The sequence below is a fragment of the Podarcis tiliguerta genome, assembly GCF_965153285.1.
Source record: "Podarcis tiliguerta genome assembly, chromosome: 3".
In the NCBI taxonomy this organism is placed as follows: Eukaryota; Metazoa; Chordata; class Lepidosauria; order Squamata; family Lacertidae; genus Podarcis; species Podarcis tiliguerta.
This window is the reverse complement of record NC_139536.1, coordinates 94727387-94754940: the sequence shown is the minus strand read 5'-3', so window position 1 is coordinate 94754940 and position 27554 is coordinate 94727387. Positions and strand designations below refer to the sequence as shown.

Here is a 27554-nt window from a genome sequence, read left to right as displayed (position 1 = left end):
TAACCTAAAGCGTACTACCATAGAAACAGGAATTAATTTCAGTATTATAACAGTTGCACAGCTTTGTAATGTTAGGTACTGTACTGGAAATCATAAAAAACAACACCATCACTAGGCGAATGGAGCAACAAATTTTATAATGTTGCAGTAGCTGAATTATTATTATTATTATTATTATTATTATTATTATTATTATTAATTTATTTGTTCTCTGCCCATCTGGCTGGGTTTCCCCAGCCACTCTGGGTGGCTTCCACAAAGATTAAAAATACATTAAAATGTCACACATTAAAAACTTCCTTAAACAAGGCTGCCTTCAGATGTCTTCTAAATGTCAGGTAGTTGTTTATTTCTCTGACATCTGATGGGAGGGCGTTCCACAGGGCGGGTGCCACTACCAAGAAGGCCCTCTGCCTGGTTCCCTGTAGCTTGGCTTCTCGCAGTGAGGGAACCACCAGAAGGCCCCCGGCACTGGACCTAAGCTACACCCAGTTACAGCAGCACACCTCCCCCCAAGTGGTCTACATACATTAATTACTGAAGAGAGAAACCACAGTCATCAAATATATTACTTATCTTTTAAATTTGTTGTGATGTAAGTAGGTAAGAAGATAATTCTGTATTTGCTGGAATTTAGTTGGATTCAATGCTGATAATGAGCTTAAATACAAACTACTTTTATTCCCTATATGTTTTTTATGTTTATATATATATATATATAATACTAGCAAATGGAAAATGGATCACCGTGGGAGCTGTCCTAGCTTGCATGGGAACTCATGGGATGGATAAACAGTGAAGGACGAGACAAAACACCTTCAATGTCTCTTTGGTCCATGGGGGGGGGGCGGGGAGTAACAACTTTGGGAGGAGCTGCGTTTTAGTTTCTTGCAGAACAAATAACCCCAAGCAGCCTTGGGACACACCTTGTAGGCTGGCTCTTTGATTCATGAGCAGAGTCTACAAAAATCGCAGCCAGGCTCCTGCCACACCAAGCGTGCGATGCCCTTTCCACATGCCACGGGACATCTTGTCCATTTATAATGTGCAGGGCCGGATTTAGGTTTGATGAGGCCCTGAGCTGCTGAAAGTAATGGGGCCCTTTATATGTCCAGCTGTCTTGTCAGCAACAAATTGTCGCTGTTTTTGGTGTTGAATATATGCTATATGGTAATTTATGGACCTAATAGGTTTCTAAAGCCATTTGCCACTGTTGCTGTATGTAGGTTTTATTTAATTTGTTTTTTATCTTATATTTTCGAAATGTACATCCAGGCTTTTTTTTCCCCTTTAAATTTTTGGGGGCACCCCAAGAAAGTGGGGTCCTAAGCTATAGCTTGTTTAGCTTATACATCAATCCGGCACTGTTCATGAGCAGTGCCTACAAAATTGCAGCCCGACTCCTGCCACACCAAGCGTGTGACACCCTTTTCACATGCCATGGGACTTCTTGTTCGTGTGCAATGTGTTATGTGTGCACACACACCCTTCTCTTCGCCTACCAGCCTTTCTCAACCTGTGGGTCCCCAGATGTTGTTGAACTACAACTCCCATCACCCCTGGCAAGGCCAGGGCTCAGGTATGATGGGAGTTGTAGTCCAACACCATCTGGGGACCCACAGGTTGAGAACCATGATGTGTCCCTGCTCACACGTTCGAGACACGCATCGAGCTCCTCTGGAGGAGCTGGATGGAGTGGGGGGCGTTGTGTGAACCTGCAGGTGGGAGTGTGTATCTATATATGCACAATGTTGGGGGGGAAGTGGAGAAAGAAAGGAGTGTAATTGGGAGGTGCTGCTTAATGAGCTAAGTGAGCCCTGTGCTCCTGGTTGTGAGTCAGAAGGGGAGAGGGCTCGTGGCAGGGAAACTGGGGTGCGTGTGCATAGGAGGCAACTCTTAGGGACTGAGGAGGGCTAATAAAATATTTGAGGGGGCTGGGTCCCACCTCCTTTCCCTCCCCAATTTTTTTTGATGGGCATTGCATTGCGTGTGTGCCCTGTCATGCCCAGGCAGGGCGGCGCTGACCTGCCCCCCCACCCAATATTCCATTCGTGGGCACCCCGTGTATGAGGTAGAAAGTGGGGAGAGAGGGGGTACAGGGGTGCCAATTTGAGTAAAATATGGGGGGCCAGGTAAACGCCACCCTACATAACGGATCACAATTACGCGCACCATTTGAATAGCAATGGCTATCAACTTTGAGGAGGCCAAAAGGGGCCTCGGGCCCTAGGGGTTGGCGCCTATGCCAGGGTGCGTGTGGGGGGGGGGGAAATGATGCGTCGACTTTAAATATATATTTAAACACACGGGCGCCTCGTGTTGTTGACAGAGGAAGGAGGACCAGCTCCGGTTATCAGGCAGGCTTCACCTCCTTCCACCAGGCCCAGCGGTTGCCATGGCGACGAGGCAAGCCCGCTCGAACGCCCTCCCTCCTTCCCCTCGCGCGCCCGCCACCCCAACGGCTCTCGCTCCCCTCGCGCCGCCCAGTCAGCCGCAGACATGGCAGCGGCCGCTCGGAGGCTCCGCGCTGCTGCTGCTGCAGCAGCTGCGGTGCTGCTGGCGGCTGGGACGGCCACGGCCGCGAAGGAAGGTCACAGGTGAGGCGAGCGGGGCGGGGAATTGAGGTGGCAAGGCAGCCCCGGCCAGGCCTTCTCCTCCTTTCTTTCTCCTTCCTTCCCATCCTCTCCTCTCAACTCTCCAACAGCGGCGCCCTCTCAGGCTGAGGAGCTCCTACCGCCTCTCCTCCCCACCGGAGAGGAGGAAGGGGAGGCGTGGCCGTGGGGGGGGGGTCAGGACTCAGCCCCACACTTGGTGCCTCCTCCAAACCCCTCATTCCGGCATCGGGGCTCCTTCCGGACCTCACCACGTATAAAACGCGTTTTGTTTCGGCTCCCCCTGAGTATGTACAGAGTGCATCCCACCCCAACCCCCCTTTACCCACATCACAGCCACATTGGGGAGGTTGCTGCACTTCTTGCTTGAGGGGATCAAACTTGGCCCTCCCAATATTTTCAAGGTGGAGGCTGTGAACCGTGAGGCAGGGGAGGTCTGATGAGGTGTTTTTTTTTAGTGGGGTGCATTGCCTGCACAGGTAAGGGGTTGTGCCCCCCCTTTCTCACACCTTGCGCCTGTCCCATGTCTATCTTGCATTGGGATCCCCTTTCCTGGGCCATGTGTCTCTGTGAAAACTCATTTTCTCTCAAGAAGGGCTTGTTGAGCTGAAGAGCAAAGTCATCTCCTTATTATTATTTTTTTAAATAACCCTCTTTTTCTTCTTCTACTCTCAGGAATAAATAAGACCGGAGTCGCCTGTCCGCTACACCTCTTCCTCTTCCCCTCCCCTCCCCCTCCCCACATCCCTCTCTTCTCCTCCTCGCCACCCTCTAATAATGTGGAAACTCAACAAGAGCGGCAAAGTTCTCCTGGATGATTCTCCGGAGGAAGAAGAGAGCCAGTCCCCACCTCCAGAGACACCAGCAGCTACCTTCTCAGCACAGGTAAAAGGCACCAGACTGCTGACTCTGTGCATCTTTGTATTTTTAGTACCTTTGCAGCCCTGGCGTCTGTCACCTTTCCTTCAGTTTTGTAGGACGGTCTCTTTTTCTCCTCCTTCCGCCATCCCTTTTTACCCATGACAGAATCTTGGCATTTTTATCTCTGATCTGGCATTATGAGTAATCACTTTCCATTCCCCTTGGATGCCTTAATAATGAGTCTTGTGGCAAGGAGGAACTGGTATGATCCACTGCTGTTTTGTACATACCCTCTGGGAAGCTGGTGTCAGTCTCTCCCTAAAACTTCATGCTCAGAAGTGTTAGGACTCCTGTAGTCCAGTGACTTCATACTTCAGGCCACTCTCTTTTTCTCCTGTCTTCATCCTTAGGCATAGTCAGCGAAGGCACAAGCTCAGTTAAACACAGCAAAAACAGTAGTGCGTTCTGGCATAGCTGTCAAGGTTTCCCCTTTTTTAAAGGGAAATTCCCTTATTCCGAATAGGATTCCTCGCAAGAAAAGGGAAAAGTTGACAGCTATGCATTCTGGTCTGTTGAAAATTTTTACGATTCTGTTGAAAATCCTTATGATTATGATTAAAGCAAAGAGGCTTAAGATTTGCGATGGAATCTCCTTGCATTTTAACATAAGTTGTTTATGTTTGAAATATGTAAGTAGTTTTGTCTCAAGTTTCCTTTAAGTTTAAAGTCTCTTCTTTTATCTTTTTGTACAAATGCAAGTTCCATATCAGCACTATAGTCTACTGAAAGCATTACAATTTATTGTTACAGTTTACTTTTTAAACAGAAGGGTGTGAAAGAGGAGGAAAATGAATTATATCATAAATGGATGGATGTATGACTTATGTCCTGATCCAAAACGTTGATTTCAAAACTTATTTAACTTAGTGAAACGTAAGTGGCATACCTGGAGTATAAGTTTAGATCCATTAATTATAAATAGTTCATGCATTAAGACGCTACTAATTTAATTGGGATGTATGGGTTTTTTTTAAAATGTAAAGTTTAAAGAATTCTGAACAGTACAAAATGTTGAAGGTAACTTGGGCAGTATCCAATGCTCCTGTTCTTCTAGGACAATGGATGTGTACTAGCAGAACTTTTCCACCTCTTCTCTCTACCGCAGCCCTTTGTGTGCCCCTAAAATCAGATCCAGAGGGTTGGGGACCCCTTTAAAGAATGTTGGTTTGGGGGAAGGGGATGGAAGAATTGGAAATAGAGGTGCCACTGCACTGAAGGCACTGCTTTGGAGACAACCCCTTGTATTTAAAACTTTTAAAGGTTGGATTTAGGTTAATGTTTGAAAATATGAAGATTATTTAGAATTAAGAAATATTTATCCGACTCTGAATCCAACCATTTAGGTCTCAGTTCCAGCACTTCATATTTTGACCTGCTTTAAAAACAAAATCCTTGTAAAATACTCATAATCAGGAAATATCAGCACTGAAAAACAGGATAAAGACAAGTGAACAATTTGGAGACTGAATTGGTGGCCTGCACATTCTCACCCCAATTCAGATAAGAAGAGTCATCATGTGTAGGCTTCTACTACATATCACTTGTTAGATCAGGAACTGTGGGTGCAGATAGGATGTGAATCTAAATGCACATCCAAATTTAGACATTCTCTATCCAAGCTTCCACAATGCTTTACTTTTCCTCATACAGTATCTACAACTCCACCCACATTCTGCATAGGACTAGAGGTGTGTCAGAATGCTTATTTGTTGCTGAGCAAATTCCTTTTACTAGAACTGCAGCCCTATGCACATTTACTTAGGAATTAGACTCACTGAACTCAGTGAGACTTATTTCTGAATAAACATGCAGAGGATCAACCTGCAGATACATTGCAAAGAGAACTGCTGTCTTGGCTCTACAAGCCTGAGATGCCACAGAAGTTGTGAAATCAAGTACGCGAGGCATCCTAATGCAGAGTTAGTTCACTAATAGCTAGTACTCGCTCCTTGTAATTCCAAGCTTCTTGTCTTAGATAGTTCTGACCACAATAATAATTACCTGAACATATGTTGTATGTAATTGTTCATGGGGAATATGATTTGGATTTGTTGATAAAAGATAATGAAGCAGTTTGCCTGTTTTGCTGACTAATCCACAACTTGGTTACAGTAAAGTGCTTGGATTTAGGTTGATCAGAAGTTTATCTTAAATTGGGCTGTAGATAAACAGTAGCTTGCCTGCAGTGTGGAGGAGGTAGAAATGGGAGAGTGCATGTCGCTCCTCTTCTCCTTGGATTCAGAGATGGGCAGAGTTGGGTGGGATTGGATTCTATTACAGTTGTACTTTCAAAATTGTTTGCTTTGGTCTGCTTTGGCATTTTTGTTAAAAAAGTTTTCCATTACTAGGTTCTATAATAAGTACATTTTTGAATAGCAGATTAATGTTCAAAACATTCAGTAACTAAGCCAGTAATAAAGTGCTATAATAATGCCAATAACACGGAGAGCTGTCTGCTTGGTTTCCAAAGACCAACAGAGAGCTACTACTGTGAACAGTAACAAGGACTCAACCTGCCATCCTTAATCTCCTCATTGGATAGTAGGTACAAAACAAATGTGGCTTGAGACTCATTTGCTTCTAGAATCAATGGTTAACTGGCTACTAGAAATGGTTGACTACTAATCCCAGCCAAAATATGTGGACCTTTCCCCTCTACTCAATCAGGAGATTTGTTCCTAATAGCAAACTAGCAACTAGTGAGACTCAGCTTTTTCATTTTTTGATGTGTAGCAATCTTACTCCTCCAGTCCATGACATGTTTGCCGTCTTCCATCACATGACACATCCTCAAGGCTGTGTGAGACAAAGGAATGTAGTGAAACCTACTGTGTATAGTAGCTCCATAGGTCATCCTCTTTGCTGGTTGTGCATTAATGAGCTATTTCTGAAAAAACTGGGGAAATGAAACTTTACACAGTATTACTAACTTCTGTTTAATCAACTGATATTATACTCTGCTTCCCCTCATAGGTGCTTGATGTGAAATCATACATGTTGCCAAATAATTTGAGGAAACACATTTCATAAACCTATCTAATATCTGGGATCTTGGGATAGCAAGAAGCTTTTTAATGGTCTCTATATCATGGTTGCACAATTTCTCCTTTATGTAGTCAGCATCTGCATGTTACTCCACAATTTTCACCTGAAGTCGTTGCCAAATCTTCTGTTAGATAGAATCATAATCACCGGGGGATTTTGCCATATCATTTTAATATAACATCAACAATGAATGTTGTAGAAAAGCATTCTGATGGGATGAAAGCAACTATTTACCGTGCCAAAATGGACACATGAGGACTAAGGGCCAAACTAGTCAAGTTCCTGTCTCTTTAAATATGGTTAAGTGTGTGTGTTGCGGAGAGAAAAGTGTAGTTAAAAGGCATAGTTGATAAATTGGTGTGGATTGTATTTTGGATTTGCAGTAGATCTCCTAATGCATCATTTTATTATAAGCTGTTTCATTATAAGCTGTTTTGATTGGTATAATAAAAGAAAAAAGTGAAGGGTATACTACTGCTGGCCCTGGATGCACAAACGGTCATATGGAGACACCCCATAGAAGCTTTTAAATAGCCTTCCTGGATTATTGCCAGGTTGATTTAACAGTTCTGTTTCATATAGCATTGTAGCCACATTGTAATCCCCAAAGTGAAGGTCTTTATTGCTTCTTCTGGGGCATTTTGAACTTCTTTGCTGTCCAGGCTACTCCTGGAAAAATGGGAACAGAGCCATATCTGGAGTCATGAAGAACAAGATACTGGATATTCCCAAGGGAGGTGCATGAGACTTTGTCCTGGAGTGTAGGGACTGGATGCTATATTGCATGCCCCAGTATTATGGCAGCTACTGGCTTCTATGGGGAAGCTCAGCACACTCTTCTATGCTTTCAGGGCCACAGGACTGCACCCTTCATCTTTTCAGCTATTCACTTAATCAAAAAGGTTAATGTTACAGACACAGCAATAAGAGAGCCAGCAGGATTTCAGTCACTATTATGCCCAGTCCGAAATAAAACATCTCAGCTCCTTCATATTCAATCATATTAATGGAGTTCCTGTATAGATAGTTTGTGTGTGTGTGTGGAGGAGCTATCTTCTAAAGCTGCTTATATATTATAGAGTGGGATTGTCCCTGCTAGTGTACTGCAGCCTGTGAAAGTTGTCAGTGATGTGTCAAGCTCTAATACTTGTATTGACAGGGTGTGTTTTTTAATTTAGTTAATGTAATAAGATAAGTATTGAAAGCAGACTTTAATTTTGAACTTTGAGAATGAGCTGCCAGCTTGATTCTTCTACCCTGAAATTAAAGAAAGTGAAAAAGAGAGAAAAAGAGCTGAAATTTATTGATGTTTCCCTTTGACCTGTTTCCTTTGATCTTGTATTATGTTGTACTTAAGCAGCAGAAGTGCAGAGACATGTTTCATATTAATTGCAGCTTATGACTGCTCAGTGAATGTTTCATAAGTTGGCCATGCAATTTTATCTGTATATTAATTAATGACTTTAAAAGTCTTTTTTATACAATTTTGACACTAGCTTTTATGTTAACTGGAGGAACTTCAAGAGAGTCCCTGAGGGTATAGGAGGAGATCAGTACCTTCCAGATGTACTTTAGAAAGGTACATCAAATGAGAGTAATGAAGTCAGATTTTTATACAGTACGCAACAAAGAAATTGTTTGAATTGGGAAAGTAACATTTTGGGAAAAATCCAGATGAAATTACCAGTAAATAAATTCTCTTGAAATCGGAGAATTCCAAATGTGAACTACATTCATTGATAAGATGTGCCAAATATTCCCTAGATTGCACAATTTGTCTTTTTACCTTCAGAAGTAGCGTGTGATATGCAACAAAAATTCCTTTGCAATGTATTTTCCCTGTAAGAATTCAGAGCTCCTGTTCCAGCCAATCAGCCACACCTTCCTCCAGGACACTAAAGATCGCCAATTCACTCTCCCTATCCCCCACATTTCTCTATTTTTCTTTTCAAAGTGACAGTCAACGTTCCTAAAGGCTACTGAACATGCTTAGTCCCCCCTGGACTGATTTGGGGTGATGATAACTCAGCTCTTTTTGGTGGTTTCAAAAATCCCCCCCAACAGTATTATTTATTAAATTTATATGTTGTCTAACTTCCAACTAAAACAAGAGTGGCACAAATACATTTTAAAAAATCAATACAATAACATTGATGCTACAATGTTGTTAATTTCTTGCTCTTGTTTCTCACTTCCTATTTTTTTTTACTGCAAACCTGCTAGCACAAGGCTTTGTGTTTACTATTAGAAGTGATATTCTGCCAGCAGGTACTTCTAACACTTGTAAAGTGAGGGAAAGGGAGTTGAAGGAGTGACTGCAAGCACAAGTGTAGAAGTGGGGTGCCTGCCTGGGTAGGGGGGCCTGTTTTTTTTTGTTTGAAATCACCCACCACCACCATCACCTTACAAGTGCTTGGTGATTATCCCTATCTCAAGGCTGTCATGTTTATCATAATCCTGAGGCTATGTCTTCTTAGTGTCCAAAATTCTAAATCTTAAGTACATATCCCAAATTCTCTATCAGAATTAACTATGCAAATAAAATTCTTGACTTACGTACTGATCTTTTTGCTTCATTTAATTCCTGTCAATCAGGCATGTAACCTGAGAGTTGTTTTCATCTCTCAGACTTACACTTTTTTGTAAGCTTAACTCATTTTTGCTGACCTTGTTGTTTTGTGTAGCTGTAAGAATGAGATATTGCGCCCAAGATCAAATATTTCTGAGCACTGTGCTCTAGTAATGGCCCACTGCTAAGATCTTAGGGAAGCCTACATCTGGGAAGGAGATGCTTTATTGAGATGGATTAATTACTATCCCTTCATCTTAACCACCCTTTTGTGAGTGGTAAAACTGCTTGTAAGAAGTGTGTGGTCTAAGGCAGAGGCTTGTCCCTTAATATAGGCAATAAAAGATACTGTGGTCACATTTACTGACCAATGTGACCACAGATCGCTTTTTAAATTAGTGATGGTTGCTCCAAGATGCCTTTTGTTTTAAGTACTTCCAGGCTGGGCAAAGCTTTCCTTGGAGACAGGAGCTCCAAAGTGTCATAAGCAAAAAGTGGGGACTGATCCTGTATTCTTTCAGGAAATATACTTTATCCTTATATGTTTGCATGGCATAATATAAGGGCTGGAATTGATTTACTCTTTTTCTTACAGATTCATAGAGTGACAGTACCTGATACTTCAGCAAATACATTTGCTAGTAGTGGGCTGGGGTATCCAAAAGGAAGAATCAATGGTGGGAAAGGAGTATTTGAGTCTTCATTTGCCTGCATTTCCCCCCATGTAACTCCTACTTCACAGGCTTTTTTCTCACTTATTTCCACAGCCTTTCCCTCACTCTTAAAACTGGGGGGCAGGCGGGGGGGGGGGGGAATGGTCCACTGAAAGGATTGCAGATGAGAATTGTCAGGCGTTAAGTAATACTCTCCTGTCCACTGATTCTCCCCCAGCTAATACTGATACCCCCCCCCTCCACTGTGCATAAGCATTATGGGACAGACATGGAGTTGCGGATTTTCTAAACCAAATAAAAAAAGCCATAAAATGCTTAACCAGGTTTCCATTTATGATTATCCAGACAAGGAATTCTTTATTTTTACAACCAATAAATTTGTGCAAGAGAGAAGGTGCAGGAGAGAAACATACTGGAAAGGATAAACTTTATTTAGGATGCCCCCCAATATTCTAAATCAGTTATATCTTGATTAATGGTGTACTTTTGAATTTTAACATCCAGACCTTGTTGTATGAGGGTCCACAATTTGTTTTTCAGTGCAGACCCAACTATTAAAGTGAATGATCAAACAAGACTGGTTTATTATTTAACTACAAAAGAAGCAGAGGAAAAGTAGATCTAGAGTGTAATCTGTATACAAAAGAGATCTGTGTGCTTGTTGAATTAATCCCTCGAGCACCTTATGGTTTGCAGAATACTCAAGAAAAGAGCATTTGCACATTCCTCTGGAAGCACGCTGAATGTACTGGCACTATATTGCCAGAAGTGGAAGGTTGTTGCCAAGGCGTTAAATCAGGATTTCTTTACTGCATAGAAAGCAGCCATTAGTTACCTGTTCATTAACAAAAGAATGTTAAAATGTTCAGTAGTAAAAACACTGTTCAAAATAAAAGTAAGAGGCAATTTCAAGCTCTTGTCATAACCAAAACATACTAGCATAAGGGAAACTAAATCTTAGATACACAGATAAACTAATATTCTCATAATATTTGGGGAAAGAAATACAACCTGTTAATAGATATGTGTTAACATTAGGACACTAGCTTAAAATAGGCCATTGAAAACATAGCTGCATAACCTGAGTGTTCCCCATCACATCCATTGGTGTGCGGGAGCTTAGTTGCATACTTGGGCCTTCCCTGCCTGCAATAATTTATAATGGAGGAATATACCATTTCTTTGGAAACACTGATCTGCTTCTTATGTTGGAATGATTAGAATGGCTTCCGAGCAAGAGGCCCAAAAGTGTATTTGAGAATGCATGAATCTCTTGAATTGATGTAATTTGCAGAACGTTCCTGCAGGAAACATTCCATATTTAGCTGTGCTTGAAATTTCCTCATAGCCATTGCATTTGCTACAGAATCATTACCCTGGTTTTCCTTCAAGGAAAGTAATATAGATTACTACTGCTTATAGGGAAGAACTCTGAATGAGAACTTGGCTTGAACGCTGTGGACAGGATTGCTAATTGGTGGTAAGACTGTTCCCTAAACATAATGCCCCTGCCATTTTATTGTTGTCATATTCTGTGGCTTACCTCAGACAGAGATAAAGAATGCCACATATTGAATTGTTATTACTGCTTCCTGCGGCGCTTTGTTTTTATTGGAAATATGCATTTAGTCTTAGAAGCAGGCACAGCCTGTTGAGCAGGCTTGACCCAGGCAACTAAATTTATGAGAGCTACATGGATTTTGCTTGAGGAAATATACCCATCAGTGTGAAAAGGCAATCTGCAAAATATGGTGCTCAAAACAGTTCCCTGTCCCCCACCCTGAGGTAATTTATAACTACATCTATTGTAATTTTTTGAAAATCTGCTACTATGTTTTACTTCTCAGGAGCAGGAGTGCTGTGTGTGTGGTCCTTCACCTTTTCCTTAAAGGTAAAGGTACCCCTGCCTGTACGGGCCAGTCTTGACAGACTCTAGGGTTGTGCGCTCATCTCACTCTATAGGCCGGGAGCCAGCGCTGTCCGCAGACACTTCCGGGTCACGTGGCCAGCGTGACAAGCTGCATCTGGCGAGCCAGCGCAGCACACGGAACGCCATTTACCTTCCTGCTAGTAAGCGGTCCCTATTTATCTACTTGCACCCAGGGGTGCTTTCGAACTGCTAGGTTGGCAGGCGCTGGGACCGAGCGATGGGAGCGCACGCCGCCGCGGGGATTCGAACCGCCGACCTTTCGATCGGCAAGTCCTAGGCGCTGAGGCTTTTACCCACAGCGCCACCCGGGTCCCACCTTTTCCTTACCTGGTAATTTTACACTCAAAATCCCCAAGCTCCTCTTTCTACTATCCAGGGGAAAGATACCCATGACCCCATGAAAAAGCCAGTAGCTTTGAGAGGGTTTTTTTGTTGTTTGCAGAAAAATAGTATTTGGGAGAAAAGGTTTAGGCAGCCTTTCTTCCCATAAAAGAGCAGTATAGGAAACTTAATATAAAAGTGAAGGGAAAGGACCCCTGACAGTTAAGTCCAGTCACGGACGACTCTGGTGTTGCGGCACTCAACTTGCTTTACTGGCTGAGGGAGCTGACGTTTGTCCAGAGACAGCTTCCGGGTCATGACTAAGCTGCTTCTGGCGAACCAGAGCAGCCATTTACCTTTCCGCCGGAGCAGTACCTATTTATCTGTTTGCACTTGATGTGCTTTTGAACTGCTAGGTTGGCAGTTAACATAGGGATGCTTAAATATATTCTCCTAAGTGCTGTGGTCTAAACCACTGAGCCTTGGGCTTGCCAATCAGAAGGTTGGCGGTTCGAATCCCCACAACGGTGTGAGCTCCCATTGCTTGGTCCCAGCTGCTGCCAACCTAGCAGTTTGAAAGCACACCCAAAAGTGCAAATAGATTAAAAGGTACCGCTCTGGCGGGAAGGTAAATGGCGTTTCCGTGTCCTGCTCTGATGTTAGTGTTCCGCTGCGCCAGAAGCGGCTTAGTCATGCTGGCCACATGACCCGGAAAAACTGTCTGCGGAGTGGACAAATGCTGGCTCCCTCGGCCTGTAAAGCGAGATGAGTGCCCCAACCCCAGAGTCGTTGGCGACTGGACTTAACTGTCAGGAATCCCTTCACCTTTACTTTTACGCAATTAAAACATGCAAGTCTCTATAGCTGCTTTACATTAATAACAAAAGCTGCCAGAAGACATGTCTCCTGTACAGCATTTAGTTTTTTACCTGTGTGTATCCCAAAGTGAGGCTATAGAAAGGCACTGTAGATCAGAAGTATCCTTGAGATGTTTCTGCAAGGTTGGGAGGGTTTATCTGGATCAGTGGTAGCAATTTGCTTTGTTTATTTTTTCTTAGGCATAATGTTGCTCTTCAGTAGTTCAACTGGGTGTGTACAGTGACTTTTTTGTTGTTGTTAAATAGCAGTCCTTCCAATGTTATTCAGAGCATAAAGTTTACTGAGTGACTTTCAGCCTGTCATTTTCTCTCAGCCTAACCTGCCTTCCAGGATTGTTGTGAGCATGAGGTAGGAAAGAGAGATATTATTAAGCTCTGTAGTGAGTATATGTTTAGCAGTATGAGGTAAGCATGAGTGAAGGTTAGCACCTGAGATACCATCTACAACAACTGTAATTAGAGAGGAAAAGTTTGATTTAGGAAATTTCCAAATTGCAAAAGAAAATGGATTGTTATCAGATCTGAACTGGATATAAACATTTGAACAAGCTGCAGAAAAGTTAGAGAAATCTACCCTTTTCAGTTTTTACAAATAACCTCTTATCTAAATGAGATCAGGAAAAATTACCAGCGTTTTATTTTATATTCTATAACTGTCACTATATCTAAAGGCTGTAGGATTATCCAGCTTGTTTTGAAGGTTCATTTGGCTGCTCATATTTAGCTAATCAGGAAAATATCAAGGTATATTTTTATAGTGATATGAAGATAGTTTTAAAAGGACTTGAAGTGCATTTCATGTTGTGCCAAGCCAGGAAAAGAATGGAAAAGTTGGTTTTACAGTGCAGTACAATTCTGAGCCTCTGGCTACATTTTCTGTGAATTACACACTTTGGTACCTGCATTAATTATAATAATGGGTTTAGCCAGAAAGGTGTGCTGTTTCATCTTTGATACTGGATATGGTAGCATAAAGTTCATATACAAGGGAGTGTCTGCATTTTGTTTAAATCAGAATACTACTCACTTTTCCAAAGCTTGGTTCATTAGTCTATAGATGTAGGGAGAAGGTGGTAGCTGAATGCAGCCCATTTATTACATACACACAAATTTAAAACATGGATGAGATAACGAACAAGGAACAAATAGTACTACTTAAATGCTTACCAAAGGAGGCTGTGATCTGAAGCATATATGTTTGGAAGCAACTTCCATCAATTATAATGCACTTCAAAACAGAAATGGTTAGAACTGGAATGCCAATGTGTAATATATAGTGGTGCTTTAATTTAGCAGATTAGGACTCCCTTAGGTGATTCTAAGCACATTTCAGAAAAGCTATGGCAGCATCTATTGCTTGCATACAAACTGTACTGACAGTAGACCTTTGTAAAACTGCTACCTGGGCATAGATCCACATATTTAGAAAACATTTTTCTTTGGCTCCTGTTCATATGCCAAATTTGGAAGAACAATTTTACAGTCGCCGTTTGCCTTGTACTCCTCAGTCACCATCTGGAGAGTAAGCTGCTGTTTGAGCCTCCATCTGTGTGACTATTAAGAGGTTGTCAATGAAAGGGGAAAATTGTTACTGATAACTGCTCTTTTAATGAGAGATACTCTGTATACCATTTCAGAACCTTCTAAGTTAAAGGTTGCTCAGTTTAAGACTGAGTTGAGATATGAAAGAACTGAGATACTGTATAAGCACCCAACTCTTCCCTATATTTATTTGCTCTTACACATGTTTGAAGGTGAAAGGAATGTTTTCTAATGGATATTCTGAATTGCCTGTGGTTTCAAGTCGCAGAAGAGTAGTTACATGTTAGAAATTGTGATGGCTATAAAATCATTTTTGAAGACCAAGCATCATGTGGTAAGCACAATTGCTGCATAAGCATCCAGAACTACTTATGGCTACTGGTCATTACTTCACTGACCCTTCCCCATATTCCTTAGTGACCTACCCACCCACCCATTTAAAGCGATACATCCTGGCTGTCTGGATTCTTGAATCTTAAGAGGAACTTCTGCTGGGGAATCTTTTTAGCATATTAAGTGAAGGGGAATACTCCTTCATCACTTAACTATGGGACACTGGTGAACACAGACTTTTGCTGGAAGCTGGTGCCCTAGATGCTAGTGAGAAAGCTTTTGAGTTCCCCACAACACTTTTAAAGTTGGATATTAAGCAAAACAGCAATAGTGGGGGGGGGGGAGAGAGAACAGCTGGACATGATGTAAATGATCCTAAGTCTGCAGTCTGTAACAGTCTTAGGACAAAGTGCAGGAGATGCCACAGAGACATAATAAGACCTAGGGGCAAAACAGATTTCAGGTTGCACCAAGGACAATTTTGATGAAGAAGCAACAATAGCTATCTGTATGTGTAAAGACCAGCAGTTAGTTGGATCTACTTCCAGCACTCAACTAGTTGTACAGTTTTTGTGTGTATTGGAGAACACCAAAAATAGTTGACCATAGCTACTACTGAAATATAGAATTTAGCTTTTGAGCATTCAATGGCTTCTAACCATTAGATGGCACTACCCAATTTGGCTTGTAATGATTCTTTAGAACAGGGGTCGGCAAACTTTTTCTGCAGGGGGCCAGTCCACTGCCCCTCAGACCTTGTGGGGGGCCGGACTGTATTTTGAAAAAACAACAACAACCCAGAGTGAATTCCTGTGCCCCACAAATAACCCAGAGATGCATTTTAAATAAAAGCACACATTCTGTTCATGTAAAAACACCAGGCAGGTCCCACAAATAACCCAGAGATGCAATTTAAATAAAAGGACACATTCTACTCATGTAAAAATACGCTGATTCCCAGACCATCCGTGGGCCGGATTTAGAAGGGGATTGGGCCGGATCCGGCCCCTGGGCCTTAGTTTGCCTTCCCATGCTTTAGAAAGTACACCACCTAAAATTATTATCCAGCTCTACTGCTGCTTCGGAGAATCTCTGTATGCAGAAAAGGTGCCCAGCACAGTGAAGTGTGTATTTGATTTAAATTGAAGAACGGGAGTTTCTAAGGAAGAAAGTAAACTATGGACATTTAATCTATGCATTTATAGAAATATCTGTGGTTCTAATTAGTACTTAATCATTATAAAAGTTTAATGAACTCTCTGAAACTGAAAACTGATTACAGTTTCTAATTTTTCTTTTTCTTTTAAGAATAAAGATCCATGTTTTCATAATGAAGTTACATCCTCTGTTTCACAAATTGCAACAAAGGTATAAGCTTAATATTGAGATATGAATTCAAACTTGTTTCACACAGTATTTCCTTTTCCTGGATATTTTACAGTGTACCAACTTTTTCTGGGTAGGCTGACAAACAACATTCCTCTATTACGTCTTCAGTGACTCGACTTAATTGTTTTGGTATTAGAGTCACAAGCATTTTGCTCTTTGGTTTTTCATATGCTCATCACATGGTTTAACATTTGAAAAAAAATATGAATAAATAAAGAATCCTAATAGGAGCTCATTAAAACAGTTGCAGCACTGATTTATTTTGCCCTTTGAATCTTAATTTTAATGCTTTGATGTTTAACCTTTGTACTGAAAGAACTAAGATTGCTGTGAATAAAATTACATATGGATATGTAGTTAACAGGCTGATCTTAAACTTCGTATTTCAACTTCCAGCAGATTCGCATTTAGGAAGAAACACAACTGTAGCTATGATTTTACAAAACATTCTATTATGCCAGTAATAGAGAAATATTTTGTTGGCACGACAAGCCGACCTGCAAGATTGCAGGTACAAATATTTTGAGTCCATGTGTCAGTATAATTAAATAACACACAATGAAAGGTCAAATTAAGTGTGTGCAAGTAAAAATTTGACATTTTCTGACTTTCAGATGATTAATCTTACAGTATTTTCATTATTATTACTATTTTAAGTATAATTTTTCTTCTTTTCAAAATTAGAAATGATAGAATTGCAATGCTTTCTTTCCTCTCCACTCATGAGATTCATGAATCACCAGCTGGTCTCTTTTTTACAGTCTTAATTATAACATTTACTGCCTGAAAGTACTGAAATAATTAACACTCGAGACTGGGATTACACAACAAGGTTCTTATAATAATGTAACTTTTACATAATGTGTTGTTATATGAGCATGGCTGCTGCTTTCCATTTCTGATTCTTCAAAGTGCTCTGTTCTAGTGGCACATCACCTGAACACCTGAATGCCCACTTTAGGCTGCAGATCATTTGCATGCCCAACAAAGTCAGACTGAGAGTGTATCTTTCCACAATACCTCCCACTTCTGAAACCTTTACTTTTAAGCTTACTCTTTTTTTAAAAAAGTCGTTTAGCAATTCACAATAAAAGCCACAAAAGGATATGGAATGTCTCCCATTCTTCCCTACTTCCTGTCTTCCATACGCATTCCTTTGAAATGTGTTATTCTTAGGTGTTCTCAAAGTAGTGCTTTTCCTTTTGTTCTGAAGTTTGAATGAGGTGTTTGTATTCTGTTATTATTCTGAAATACTGCCAATTTCCCCCGTAGATTAAAACAAGACTCAGATTTTTACCAATTCATTATTCACGGGAATGTCTTGAGGACACATATTGTCATTTCCAGAGACCTTAAACCTAGCGAATTGTCAAGCCTTCTCCTTCAAGCAGTTTTCTTAGGTGCCAGACCTATGGACATGATTTTGTGAGAAGCATGATAGTTAGTGTGGAAACTGCAGTGTCACAAATAATGGCCAAGGACCTTTAAAAAGAACATGTAAGTTCACGTTCTGTGTGTGAGGATATGGGGCACAGCTGCTATATCAGAGTTTCATTCTTACTCAGTGAAACATGGTTTGCTTCTCTAGCACATGTTGTTTGCCTTTTGTAGGTAGAAGAAGCCTATTCATTGTAAGAAGTGGCACTTGTGTGACTTGGATCTAGAACATTTCTTAAGAAGAACCTTTCTCAGAATCTCAAGGCAGACTTCAAAGCTATACATGAGCTAATCACTGTAAATCAAGTGTCACAATATGTTCAAACCCTGTCAAGTGGTTTAATATTAATGAAGAGCTTTGGCCAATCAGTCTGATCTCGATGTCTGACACATAGGTGCTAGACCTCAGGACGCAGTCAGTGATCTAGAGTTTCCTCCTGAAGGACACCTCACTGTAAGGTGGAGTTCAAGTTGAGGTCTGAGATTCAGACTGCGAGAATGAGTGAACAGGATATATATGGCCACATGTTACCCATTGGCTGTCTGATGCAGGTGAATTAAGGTAGGCTAGCAATGATTTTCAGTTGGTGGGTTGGGATTCACTCGCAGCCTAATCTAAGGTGGGTCACAACAGCAGTACTGCCACCATACAAATAGATGGTAAATAAGAATAAGAATAATAATTTTACCCTTCCTATCTGACTGGGTTGCCCCAGCCACTTTGGGTGGCTTCCAACATATATGAAAACATAATAAAGCATTACATATTAAAAGTCCACAAATACATTTGGAGCCACAAATTTGGGTCTATAAATATATGTTTAGGTTAGAGGTGGGTCCCAGGTCAGGAAAGCTTGCAGGGCTTATCCTAGTAACAGCCCTTTCCTCAGCCATCCCCTTGTTTTGTATTACTTCTTTTTCCTTGTTGTTTTCTACAGAATGTTTTTGCTGGCATTTCAACATCAAATTATACTAGCTTTCTTCTTGTTTTGCAGCTTGTAACTTATGACACTGAAAAAATATGACACCTTGTTGTGGCCCAGGACTTGTAAACATTTCCTCAGACATGATCTAGATTTAGTCTGGCATGCTCCCAGAACAGATAATCCACATACCTGCTCTTTTGGGGGGGGGGGGGTCACAGTAGATTGCTATAGAAGATATGCTAGACCAAAGGTAAAGAGTGTTTATGAGGGGAGGAGTTTGTTAGTAACAGGTAAAAGTACCTACAATTGATTTATTTCCTTTTTCCCTACAATAGAAGAGTTTTGTATTCAGGAGAGAAATGAGCAGCATTGCAGTACTTAGGCGTCGGTGAATGCTGAATCCTAAGTATGCTGGTAAGAATTGATTTATTTAGGAATAGAACTTCAGTTGGAAACTAAGTATGAGTCTCTGTCTGTCTGTCTGTCTCTTTCTCTTTTTCTTCCTGGAATTCTACCAAAATAATGTATGTTTTGAAGGATCCTTGGGCTACAATTCTATACTCACTTACCTGGGAGTGAGCTCCATTGAACTCAGTGACACTTACTTCTCTCTATGTGTGATTGCATTGTTAATCTGAGGTGAAATAGTTGAAATATCTGTTTCCTTTTGTGGAACAGAAAAAACGAATTCTGTATTTATCCAGTGATGAAAGGAGGAAGGACAACTTCACTACCCAAGAGGATGGGAATCAGTTGAAAAGTAGAAGTTGCTTTTTCCATTCAGCCATTGCTAGGCTGGTCCAGGTGCATGGTTGTGTTGAAAAGAAGGATTTGATGCCAAAGCATTTTATGTTTGAGTAGATCACTACTAGAATATATCTGGGAGAGCTACAACCCTAGGCAAAAAAAGGCACCCATTCTATTAAGTGATAAATCTGTGTGTTCCAGAGTCATACGAGTAACATCTAAAACAGCAGAAGCACATCACAATTATAACACTTCAGAGCCTGTCGGTATTGCATTTGTAGAGTTGACAGTCTTTAACTTTACTGTTACTAAGTCTTTGTTATCTTAGTTTGGTATCAAGGGAAAGAAATGCCTCTAGTTCCAGCTCTGCATTGTTATAGCCAAACTAAGCCTCGATAAAACAGGCCTAGTTCAATAATAACAGAGTGTCTTGTCAGTTGTGGTTTTTCTTTTCTCCATAGAACAAGATTCTTACTAGTATTTCCATAATTATTTATTTAATATTTGTTTTTCAAGTCCCAGGAACAATACTGAAAACTTATGCTCGAGTTACATAAAAGAATGGAGGCACGCTCCGGTACATGCCAAATGTCTGTTGCTGAGGCAGTTCAGGATCCGTCCATTGTTTCCATTGGAGTTCTGCTAAGCTAACCAAACATTAAACATTAGGCACTCCAACATGGCTGTAGTGAGGGAGAAATTACTCTTTTTGCACCCCTGGATAACACTAGCTTTTGTGGTCTTTTTATTCATGTGGCTTCAGTGAAGCTCCAATGGACATTGCTCGGGCTTAGAGGATAATATTTTTTTAGAAATAGAGAGAGAATTGATCTAGGTTTTGTATGAACAAGAACTGTGCTCAGCAGGGGCTCAAAACTGTTAAGGATTGTGAGGCCCATTGATTTCGATAGCAGTGACATAAGCATGCTTTAATTTTCTCATTAGCACCAGAGCAACTTAAAACACTTCGGTTGAATCATGCCATAGAAGTTTTTGTAATAATAAACAACAATTTCATAACATTATACTCACATTCATTAATCTGAAATAACTACCATATTATCTCTTCATGGCAGAGAGTGCCTATCAGCAGCTTCAGCTGGTACATAAACTGCACCCTTTCATAGACAGGGATAGCTAAGCCACTATGATACCTGCACTATTAACCTCATGTTTAGACTACAATAACATGCTCTATGTAGGGCTTCCCTAAAAGTTAGTTTGGAGGTTGCAGCTGGTTCAGAATGCCACAACCTGAGTGGTGGGTAGTATCCCTTTTGGGGCACAGATCATACTCATAGGAAGGGATCTTCACAGGCTAATTTTAAGGTCTTGCTGCTTACATATAAATCCTTAAACAACTCTGGACTAGGTTACCTGAAAAACTAGTTCCCCTCCATTGCGCTATAGGAGCTTTAAGATAATCAAACAGAACCCCTTTTGTCTTGCTATGGCCTGAGGATAACTGACTTGTGGTGATGTGGAGGCAACCTATTCGCTGGTGGTGCCAGTGTTATGGAATGCAGTCCCCACTGAAATATAGGAGGCCCCAAATGTATTTACATTCCGCCAACTGTTAAAGATCCACCTGTTTAGACAGACCTTCCCTTGATCTCCCAACTTGAGTCTTCTGTTTTAATGACTAGGTTCTTTTAATTGGATTTTTATTGTGCATTTTAATTATGAATAGTTATATTTTAATGCTTGTGTAATCAGTTTTTAAACAACTTTGAAGCCTATTTTGGCTCATGATGTACAAAATTCATCTGTAAATACTTCCAAATACTGGTTATAAAGATGTTCATTCTTAACATACAGAATCTGAAAGTGCTAGCTGGTGCATTAAGCTATACCGTCCATCTTTATAAGATAATAATTGCAGCGTCACTGGCTGCATTGTTGCCCCTGTGTTTCGCAAGGTGACATCTCCCATTCTTGAAGAAAGGCGAGGTTTGGAACAGCTCTGTACTAGTTCACCTTGAAGTAAGGTAATTGTGCTAGCCTTTCGTGGCTGTCTTATTGTATGGCTGCCACAAACAAATACCGTGCATTAGCTGTGTCAAGGGCAGAAGGGTGGGGGGAGGAGCAGGATTTCCAAATCAACACAGTTAAAACTTCTCTCCTTTTGCAAACTGAGGAGGGTAGGACAGGAGCAGGTGGCTCTTCCTTAAGCTGCTTCAACGCCTAGTTCAACAGTGGCCACCAAGCTCAGAGTAACTCTGCAAGAGATTATGAGCCCCCTGCTAGACAACCTTTGAAAGAATGTCAGTGTGAAGCAATATTCTGGGAAGGCAGTCATCTAACAGGTTCAGCCTATTGCCTACTTTGTTTGTTTCTACCCTCTCCTGGAAGCTGTAACCCTGGAAACTAGTAATTGTGAACGGGACTAAGTATTTTTGTCATCCCTCCCCAGAGGCTATGCTCAGCCCAAGGACTGAGCAAAAACCTAATACCACCCCTTTAAGGTGGGGCTTTGTAAAATCTAGTTCCATGAGACTTTCTAGCGCATTTAAAACTGTAGTCAAGATTTTACATAGGCCTACAACAATAATAAATTACGTAGCTGAAATCACTGGCAGTATATGATAATAAATCCTTGAGAATTGTTACTTTTGTGTTGTCTGTGATTTTACTATACTGTATTTACAAAGTCAGACCTATTAATAGTATTTATAAACCATATTTCACCCAAAGGTCCCAGGGAAGCATACACACACACATATTTATAGCCAAACAGTATGTCAGCTGAAATCAAAATAAACAAATCGCTATACAATTTCAGAGAGAGAGAGAAAGAGAGTTAGTTGGCAGTGGGAACTAGAAACAACATATTTACAGGGATAACCATACTTCACCTTTCATAAAGGCTGGGCAAAGAGATGTATCTTCATCTGATGCTGGAAGGAGAATACTTTTGAAGCATGACGCACCTCAGAGTGGCACATCTTAATATATGATGAGGACAATAGGGGAAAAGGTGTGAATACAGCTATTTGTGGCTTAAGATTTTAGGATATCATTAGTGCTTTGAATTGGGCCTGGATGATAATTGGCAACTTACGCACACTAGCCATTATCAAGAGATACATGCGGTGTATGATGCAACGGAGATCTCATTGGATGATTTGCCTCTAGCCATAGGAGCCAACTCCAGTGGGCTGTGAGTGCTTGGGCACACCCACAATAATATAATTGTAGGGGCTGGGCACCCCCAAGGTCAATCAGAGAGGCAGCCAGCCAGCCTCTGCTGCACTCCCTCCGAGAGAGCAGTTCAGCGCTGCCCTCAACAGCCAGCCAGTCAGTTACCCTTCTCTGGGGGAAGGCTCAGATGTGGGGGCAGAGTCTCTCTGCCTCTGAGTCTGAGCCCTCTCCAGAGAAAAGGGTGTCTCGCTGGTTGTGGAGAGAAGGAAGAAGAGATGCCACCGGCAGCTGCAACACAGGTGTGTGACGTCACATGCACATGCCTACACGTACCCCCCCCTCCAAAAACGCAATGCAGTGTTGCGTGTCGTGCGTGTGATATCACATGCACTAGTTTGTGTGACATCGAATGTCTGTGATACAGCGGCGGGCACCCACAATCCTGAGGGTGAGATGGTGCCCCTGCCTCTAGCTGCCCATTGTAATGCAGATTTATGTTTGCTCTGTACATGCAGTTTCATTCAAAAGAAACCTGTTTTGGTATGTGGATCTCTTTTCAGGAGCAATTTTTAGTCAAATTTCCATTCCATTGTATCTAATCAGCTAAAATGAGTATCTGTTTTCAAAAAGGCTTTGAGTCTCTAAACCATCATAAATAATTTAGAGATAGAATTCTGAGCACGTGATGTAAATGGAGATAAATGATTCTTAACAGAACTGATTTATATTTACGGTAATTTTTTAAGAAAACATATCTTTAAAAAGCTTTCTACTTTTGGAAACACATATGGCAACCTTACGAAAAATAGACTAGGATTCTATTACAGTGGTACCTTGGGTTACAAACTTGATTCGTTCAGGAGGTCCGTTCTTAACCCGAAACTGTTCTTAACCTGAGGTGCACGTTCGCTAATGAAGCCTGCCACTGCTGCCGCGCCACCGCTGTGCAATTTTCGTAATCATCCTGGGGCAAAGTTTGCAACTCGGGGTACTACTTCCGGGCTAGCAGAATTTGTAGCCTGAAGTGTTTGTATGCCCGAAGCTTTTGTAAACTGATGTACCACTGTATCTCTGTTTGAAACTCATAGGCTGTTATGGAGGGAGTACAGTTTTTTGTTCCATTACGATCTTCAGTTCCTTTCCCCAGTTTTTAATTAATTACTAAATAAGAAGTTTCTTAAGTCTAGGAAGCACCTTTAGATGCTTGCAGGTTGAAAATCTGTTTTTTTTTCATTGTTGCTTCACATCATGAATTCAGACTGTTCTTCCTAGGATTTCATTATGCATTTGGTGTTCAGAACATCTATAAATTATTCTGAGCTAATGATCTTGTATCAACACAACAAAAATTGCATTCAGGGATGTCTTACCCATTAGGGTTAATGGCACCCTGCACCATGGTGCCTGCCCATCAGGGGTGCCCAGCAGCGGGAGTCCAAGACTGACCGGGAACAGCTGTGAGGGCATGCTGGGCGGTGGCGGTGGGTCTTCCTACAGCCCGCCGAGCTCTCTCGCTTCCTGCCTGGGAGAGGAGGCAGCGGTGGCGCAAAGCTACGTGGTGCCCTTCTCCCTCCTGCCCCCCCCCCCGCGGCAGTAGCGGGACTGCTGAGGATGCCTGCATGGCAAGCGAGCCTTGAGCTGCCAATCGCAGGGGGCAGGGAGGGGGCGTGCCGAGAACGTCACCCCTTCTGTCGAGGAAAAAGGTGGAGGAGGGATACATTCAGATTTGGGGTGGTGGGAGGGGAAAGCTGAGGGGGGGCACACTACCATTAGGACTCAGTTCAGAGGTAAGGATGGACTTGAGAGCGTGTTCTCCATGCAGTTAGTGATTAAAAACAAACAAAACACCAACAAAAAGTGGGCTTTAAGGTCCTATTAGATTCAGCAGGTAAGTGCAGTTAGGGCTGCAGCCTTTGTGGCCCAAGTTTTGGGTCCTTTTTAGGTTCAGGATGTCACTGCTTTACACCCACCCCCACAATATTTGAAAACGTCAGCTTTGTACTTAAACACAAATTGGCCGGGAACTTCATTCTCTGTGTCTTCATCAATTTATTTAAAGAACAAACTGGTGATTGCTTTAACTTTGAATTAGAAGAACTTATGAGTCTTGAATGAGTCTTGCTTTGGAATTGAGGACTTCATTAGATTTTCTTTTGCCTTTTCATTTTATTTTGTTCTAAGGGCTTGTTGTTAGAGTTAATGTGTAAGCTTGGTGTCAGCTCCCTAAAAAAAAAGTCAACAACTTTGGGGTCCCCCCCCTTAAAAAGGTTGACAACTCTGGCAAACGGGGGGGGGGGGGGCACTGGAGGGATCTTTGCACCATGGTGCCGGATATGCTTAAGACGTCCCTGATCGCATTGCAACCCTATTTCTTTGGAGATACCAGAGTTCTGTTCTGAAATGTTCTTCTGTAATATTCTGAATATTAATGACCTGTATTTGATATTCTTCATTTCACAATATTCCCCAATCTTACTATTTGATTCACTGCATTGTTTGTGTGGGATCTTTTCCTTCCAAATGACAGTCACCTCTGTTTCCCTCTCCTATCTCGAACAAAATGCTTTCAGGGAAGGTTTGTCATGCACATGTTATAACTTGAGCAGTGCATTTGGATTTTTTTTTTTTTAACTGATGTACCTTATGATTCAGGGCCTCTTGATTTCACTGCTGATACAAGTAGAATCAAAATTGTCATCCTCATCTGTTTTCCTTTAACAGTGACACATAGCTGTTCATATTTCTTGTTTCACAAGCTGTGCTCATTAAATTACAATTACTTGATGGCAGAAGATTATTTTGGGGAGCTGGGAAGTTGGCTACTGGAAGTGTAGAAACCTGCTCCAAGAAGCTGTGTGAAGTTGAAAAATAAGAAGACAAAATGGCCTCTCAAGAATCTTCAGTTAGACTTTCACTACACAATCAGTTCAAGCACACTTGTGAAAGATCAGTCATGAAAACAATATAATGTATTATACTTGCTCATCTACTACTTCTGCTACTACTAGTAATAGTAATGATGATGTTGCTTCATAAGGCTGAAATTATATAGTGTAGCATTGAATTATTTGAACATTCAGGGGAAATAAGTCAATTTAAATTAAGTTTTGCATTTGGATTTTAAAAGGCTCCCATAGTGTACTCTAGGGGGCACCAGAATAGCACGCGTGAGAGTGTGTGTTAATTCCTTAAATAGCACCCACATATTATTTAAGTATTCCCTTAGAAATCTACAATGCATGGGATATTATTTGCTCTTCCTACTGGTTTACACCAGTTACACTGGTTTAGTAATCTCCTACACTGCATCCCTATTCCTGAAACATAGCCACATTTCATTGAATTCCAGGATTGGATGTGCACCTTTCCTTCCCCATTCTGGACAGAGGGGAGGTGCAAATAGCTTCTCTCTGTGAGCAAATGCAGTTGTTCCTTTCTCCCATTGATGGTGGTAGGGCATACAAGTACCATTTTTGTGGCCCTGTCTCTTTCTCTGCTCTTTTAGATGTGCAGCTATTATGTGTTGTGCCACAATCCCATGGCAGCAATTATGCAACTGGCATTGGCACCACTCTCAGGAAATTTCAAATGTGTCCACTAGCCCTCCAAAGGTTGGTGAACAGTGTTTGAATGGGCCATGATCAAAATCATGATCTAGATCAAGGGAAGTAATAGTGCCACTGTATTCTGCTCTGGTCAGACCTCACCTGGAGTACTGTGTCCAGTTCTGGGCACCACAGTTCAAGAAGGACACTGACAAACTGGAACATGTCCAGAGGAGGGCAACCAAAATGGTCAAAGGCCTGGAAACGATGCCTTATGAGGAACGTCTAAGGGAGCTGGGCATGTTTAGCCTGGAGAAGAGGTGGTTAAGGGGTGATATGATAGCCATGTTCAAATATATAAAAGGATGTCACATAGAGGAGGGAGAAAGGTTGTTCTACTGCTCCAGAGAAGCGGACACGGAGCAATGGATCCAAACTACAAGAAAGAAGATTCCACCTAAACATTAGGAAGAACTTCCTGACAGTAAGAGCTGTTCGACAGTGGAATTTGCTGCCAAGGAGTGTGGTGGAGTCTCCTTCTTTGGAGGTCTTTAAGCAGAGGCTTGACAACCATATGTCAGGAGTGCTCTGATGGTGTTTCCTGCTTGGCAGGGGGTTGGACTCGATGGCCCTTGTGGTCTCTTCCAACTCTATGAGTCTATGAGCAGCAGTCTGAAGAGACTCAGAAGCTGAGAACTAGGAGCCAGAACCAAAGGGCAATCAGGATCTTAAAGCAACTAGGAGGAAGGGCTGGAGAACAAGCTTAGAGCCAGGATGAAGGAGCAAGACCAGAGAGAGTTCATGAACGCCTTGTTGCTCTAAGCAAAGCCCAGCTTGGGGGGGGGGGGGGACTAGTTCTTTATAAACCTTTCTAGCCTGCAGGAGACAATGGCCAACCTGAGCAGGTAGAGCCAGACCAGAACTGGAAAGTTCCTACTTGAGAGGCTGCAGTTACGTGGCTCATCTCATGGGGCAGTGCTCAGCAGTTCCTAAAAGTGACCATGGATGTTGACTCTTTGGCAAGGACAGGTGACAGTAGAATGGAATGGGAGTATGGATGGCTGACTTGGAACAGTAGAAGCAGCACTCCACATGGCAACATGTTTAAAACAGCACAACCTATATGCTAGAGTAAGGTATCAACAAGCATGGGGGAACCTTGAGGTTTGCGGAAGTAAAAAATATATTTAGAACATGCCCCTCCCCCAAGCTAAGCAGACCAATAAAGACTGAGTGTACTTAATGGACAAAGAATGCTGGTAGAATGGAGCTACTTAAATCCTGCACAGCAGCATACCACACACACGGTTTGGTTGCACACCCAATTGGTTGCTTCCTGTTAATAGTTCACAGCAGAGGAACCTATTGGTATGCTCCATTTGCCTCAGTGTAGAAGGCAACCAAGCTTGAGGTGAATTTCAGTGTGCATTCAGTAACCTTAGCCGTAAAGGCAAGAAATTTGATGTTTTATGTCATCAGCCAAGTAGGGGTGAACAGAACCAAGTGGTTCCCCTCCAGAAAATTCATGCCACTGCATGGAATGG

At 41.8% G+C, this 27554-nt stretch overlaps 2 protein-coding genes across 3 annotated transcripts in view; both read left to right on the top strand.

Annotated features, from left to right (window-relative positions):
- TPO (thyroid peroxidase) overlaps positions 1 to 27554 on the top strand; it is a 990904-nt gene that overhangs the window by 45326 nt on the left and 918024 nt on the right. The gene's annotated exons all lie outside the window — the stretch shown is intronic.
- The window catches only part of TDRP (testis development related protein), a 32998-nt gene continuing 7139 nt past the window's right edge, over positions 1696 to 27554 (top strand). Inside the window, exons 1-2 of one of the 2 annotated variants that reach the window (XM_083431862.1) lie at positions 1696 to 1717; positions 3288 to 3497. In XM_083431862.1, coding sequence (XP_083287988.1) covers positions 3390 to 3497 — 108 coding nt within the window. In that variant the 5' untranslated portion in view covers positions 1696 to 1717; positions 3288 to 3389. Of the gene's footprint in view, positions 1718 to 2405; positions 2598 to 3287; positions 3498 to 27554 lie in introns of those variants that run through there. The other variant, XM_083431861.1, reaches the window with a different exon arrangement.